At 41.5% G+C, this 4,787-nt stretch overlaps 1 protein-coding gene across 1 annotated transcript; it reads left to right on the top strand.

Annotated features, from left to right (window-relative positions):
• Positions 1 to 245: 245 nt before the first annotated feature.
• Positions 246 to 4,787, top strand: ccdc107 (coiled-coil domain containing 107). Its single transcript, XM_044108818.1, has 6 exons — positions 246 to 602; positions 2,602 to 2,816; positions 2,897 to 2,966; positions 3,064 to 3,154; positions 3,682 to 3,791; positions 4,399 to 4,787. The coding sequence occupies exons 1-6, from the start codon at positions 461 to 463 to the stop codon at positions 4,755 to 4,757; spliced, it is 987 nt and encodes a 328-aa protein (XP_043964753.1). The 5' UTR covers positions 246 to 460; the 3' UTR covers positions 4,758 to 4,787.

Genomic DNA, 4,787 nt, shown 5'->3' on the forward strand with positions numbered 1-4,787 from the left:
TTAGTTGTTTTTTAAGCAATATATATATATATATATATATATATATATATATATATATATATATATATATATATATATATATATATATATATATATAACCGAGATAGATAGATAGATATCTATCTAGATAGATAGATAGATAAAGGATGTAATATGGGGATGTAAGTATGCCGTCTTCAAAATTCTGCCCATATTTAATGATTTGTTTTGAAGCAAAAGCTTTTATTGTGAAGGTTTCTATTCCGGAAGCAATCAGTGTAAGCAACAGAGCGGAGCTGTTTTGGTGTTAGAGTGGCAAGAGGCAGCTTCCGTAGAACACTTCTCTCATAACTCCAGCTTATATTTGATTCCAGGCCCGTTCTCACAGCTTGGTTGCTCGTTACTAACGGCTAGCGCTGTTTCCTGCCGTTTGTGCCCAGTGTTCGGCGCTGTCCCTCGGCTATTTTCCCTAGCAGCAGGGATGGTATTGTCAACATCTCAACAAGTCGCCCTGGCGTTCACGGCGGTGCTCTTCACGTTTGTCGTCCTGCCGAGGTTGTTCGGGGTCGGTGGGGGGACAGCGGCAAAGGAAACCAAATCTGACCATCGCTACAACAGAAAAGGTGACGAGTTCCCGTTCTGGCTTGTGTGTGTTCCCCACCAGGCCGCTGGTGTCCTGTGTGTGTGGTTGTCGTATTTTCCTCAGGAACAGTCAGGCTTTTACCTGAATAGAAAATATTGTTGCCAAAATACGGTTATTTTATTTAACAGGAAGGAAATGTTACAAAAAAATCCAACATTCTAATATTTTCTTAGGGAATTGGATTTTAAATCTAGTTGAACTTGAAGTGCGTTTATGAGGATATCTGCAGACTTGCGGAACTTTATATCCTGGTGGCTGCTGTCCATGGTTCTGATAACCTTATTACTTTTAAACGATTAAATGTCCAAACAGGATGCCGTAAAATAGTTAAAAATGTGTCCAGTTAGCTATCAGACACACACAAAAAGTAAAGCAATTGTGCTTTTTTTGGGAGTAAAGCTAAGGTTGGATTTTATATCAGTTTCACTTTAGAATTTTATGTTTCTATAGCCTACTTTAGTACGCAGGTTTCTGAAGGGTACTTGAATGCACCATAAGGTTAGGGCATGAAGTCACAGAATTTGTGGGAAAACGTATCTTGACTGTGACTCTTTTTGCCCAGACAGTGCAAAAATGTACAGATACAGATCAAATCTGCCACATTTAATCGTTTTAGATCTTTTGTATTAACTAAAGTTAACCCGACTTAACAAACAAATCCATTTTAAATTGGTTACTCACACGAGAAAAGCTATTCAGTCTATAAGAATTAAATGCCCCTCTAAAGCTAATAAGATGTCAAGCTTAACATTTATATTAATCCAGACTTTGCTTAGGCCACTTAATAGTTTTTGTCATTAAAAAAGTATGTTTTTTTTTAATTTATATTTTAATAAAAATAAAATAAAGTTTTATGGAGGGGGTTATATTTAGTGTGAAATATAAAACTTTCTATTTCAACTGGGATATTAATTATGGGTGTCAGTTTAAAAGGGGCTGAATACAAATACGTGAAATTTTTCCTTCTTTTCGTAAATATACGCAACTTTGTGTTGGTCCGTCACAAAATCCCAGTAAATTGTAACAGAATGACTAAATGGCATCTAATATTGTCCATGTTGAGTGTGAAGCGCCTCCATTTTGCCCTTCTCTTTGCCAACTGTGGGGCAGCTACCCAGATAAAGAACACCATGAATAATTCAATAAATGTGGCTTTGGCAGCGAAAAAATCTGTTGCACTCGGCGTCATTGTCATGAGAATGTTTTCTTTGCACACTTTAACCCTCTTTACACAGATCCATTGTGGTTTGTTTTACAGCTTATAGAGGTTTTATGGAGCATGTGTGGTTTTTGATCTGCAGCTTACAAGTGCTGTAATGGCTACTTCCAGCGGTGTTGTGTAAAGTAAAAGTAGATTCATGACACCGACCCATTACACTGAGTGGATTAGTGCAATCTCACAAAGTCTTTCATTTCCTTTTCCGTTTAACATCCCAAATGGTCGCCATGTTGTCCTCAGCTGAGGAATAAAATCAGGATATATATATATATTTAAAGCCAAACATCGACACGAAAGTTTAAGTAGATTTTTGTGATTTATTTGAAATGGGTTTTTTTCCGAAAGATGGGGTTATGGCACAAAGTGGAAGCGTTTGAATTTATTGTGGATTTCCAATCCAATCCAGTTTCCTTTGTCCTCTAACCTGCAGAATGAAAATTTGACCAATTGCGTTTATTACTTTCTTTAATTTTGGACACCTGGAAGAGAAAACAGACTTCCAAGATGGTAGACAGAGATGGTTGATTTCATTTTTTAAAACTTCCATAAAACTTAGGAATTAAAGTTATTTATCGCAGCAATGGATCTTTGCTGGTACTTTTAGAAACCAACGATGTTCCAAACTCTTCATTTTGATGCATGTAATGGATCTGCAGGCAGATTTACCAGTATAACCCTAATTCCTTTTTATCTGGGTTTTTAGCAGAGTCCATTCAAGACACTCATACCCCTCCTTTCTCCCGTTCCCATGACGCTGCAGGTCCAGGCCCCGGAGCATCCAGGGGCCAGCCCATCAATGTGAGCCCCCCCGGCTCCCATCAGAGCGCCGACAACATCCAGCAGATGAAGAAGCGCCTGGAGCAGGAGATGAAGAGCGACAAGTACAAGTCCAACAACAACAAAGGCTACGTGTTCACCCTGATGCCGCTCTACGCCATCGGAGTGGGCGTGTTTGCGGCGTACAAGTTTCTGAAGGTAGCCACTTTACGTCACACTCTGCCACTCTCAAACGCAATTGTTGAAATCGAAACGTCTTATTTGCTTCTCTGTCGCAGATCAAGTCTTCAGATAACAAAACACAAAAGGATAAGTTCACTCAGGGGGCCAAAAAGTCAGCGGAGGCAGGTGTGTTTGCCACTTTGCCTTTGTTTGGACTGCGGTCGCACGTATTTGGTTACGGTTGACTTGTATTCCTGTCCTGTTTGCTTTTTTTTTGACACAGAGAACCAGTTAAATGAGCTGGAACAAAGGCTGGCGCAGACGGAGAGGATGCTCAACTCCATCCTCACCCAGCTGGACCCGCTCACTAACTGGTCAGGTTTCCTCACACAGACGTGTCCGCTGTGTAGAGTTAGGTCAGAGGTGTCCAAACTGCTGTGTTTGGATTCATTTTGTGTGACCAAAGTTTAATAATAATAAGAAAATTTGTCACTTCAATTTCTATTATTGTAAATGGAAAATGTTTGGTACAGTATAACATACTTTTGCTCTAATAGCCATGTTTTTTTCTTTCTGCAATTTTGTAAATAGGGACAAAAATATGCAGCAATTATTTTATCTTTTTTTTTTTTTTTTTTTTTTTAAAATACAGATATTCATTAAATTTGCTCCAATGCAGCCAGGGTTTATAAAGAAGGTTCTCACTTAGAAAACTGGAACCAGAAAAAGTAAAACGTATTTGATTAAGGTACATTCAGGCCAACATCCTGATCTCAAACCAATCAATCCATGTACATTAGCAACAGTTTCCCATTGTACATTCACCTCCACACACTTGAGCAGATTGTGTAATCTCAGATTTCACCGTAATTCTGCGTTTCTGTCCCGTTTTCCTCCGTAGCGTGAAATCTGTTGCCCAGGAGCAGAAGAACGAGATCATGTCTCAGCTGCAGACCATCCGCTACCTGATGAAGAAGAGAGGAATGGACTGTCCGCCGCTGAGCGCCAACGGTGGGCTGGCAGAACGGGCTCAGGGGTTCTGGAGGGTCTCCACATATCTGTGTTTTTAAAGTCTGAGCGATGGATAGTAAAATATTTTTTTTATTTATTTTTTATTCTGCTTTAAGATACCCAAATCAAATGACTGGCTCACCGCCAGGCCACTATAAAACTCAATAGTGAACAAAAGAGGGAATTTGGCCATTAAATCCTATTTATTGAAGCAGAGACGCATGTAAAACCTCAAAGTCAGTGGATGCTGAAGACTGTCCCTGTAAAATCCACACAAATTAGCAGTTGTGCTGTAATTAAATGTGAAAAAATACTTTTAGAAAGCAAAACTGTAACAAAGGTGTGTATGTCCATCATCACCTGAAATACGTCTTCACACTGGTTTCCTCACCGTTCCATTTCTTGACCATGATTTTTGAATTCCCAGCCCCAGCAGCCCTTTGCTTTGAATCTCCCTTGGCGTCGGTTTTGCATGAGAGGCAACATTTCTGACTGTGGTGGACGGGGAGATTTGCAAGAATCGATGGAGCCCAGGCTTCTGTGTCACACCTGCTTTGCATGGAAGCCTCGTGTTTGCGGGGCGCTAAAATCCCACTCTGTGTTTCAGACGTTTCCCGCGGCCGGAACCTGGACGAGCTGATCGAGTCGATCGGAGCCGGCAAGACCCCCATGACGACGGCGGACGCTCAGCCCTCCCCCGACTCCCTGGAGGCTCCAGAGGAAGCTGCTGACGGCAGCGACGAGGCGGCGGCGCAGGGCGAGGAGACGATGGAGCTCCGGCCGGAAGAGTCTGCTGAAGAAGAAGAAGAAGAAGAAGAAGAGGAGGAGGAAGAACCAGAGGCGTGTGATAAAGGGGAAGACGAGGTGGAAAACTCTGAGTGTTCTTCATCATGTGAGACAAACATTGAGGCTGCCGGTTCAGAGCAGCCTGGAACCGGCCTCAGGAGGCGCAACAGGCCTGAATAAACTCTCCACCAGGAGGTTGATGTGACAGTT

This window comes from Gambusia affinis, linkage group LG23 (genome assembly GCF_019740435.1).
Source record: "Gambusia affinis linkage group LG23, SWU_Gaff_1.0, whole genome shotgun sequence".
Taxonomy (NCBI): Eukaryota; Metazoa; Chordata; class Actinopteri; order Cyprinodontiformes; family Poeciliidae; genus Gambusia; species Gambusia affinis.

Coding starts and splice junctions, on each gene's coding strand:
- ccdc107 (XM_044108818.1), top strand. CDS start 461: ATGGTATTGTCAACATCTCAACAAGTCGCCCTGGCGTTCACGGCGGTG. Junction 3,155..3,681: donor CTGGACCCGCTCACTAACTG/GTCAGGTTTCCT, acceptor TTTCCTCCGTAG/CGTGAAATCTGTTGCCCAGG. Junction 3,792..4,398: donor TCCGCCGCTGAGCGCCAACG/GTGGGCTGGCAG, acceptor TCTGTGTTTCAG/ACGTTTCCCGCGGCCGGAAC.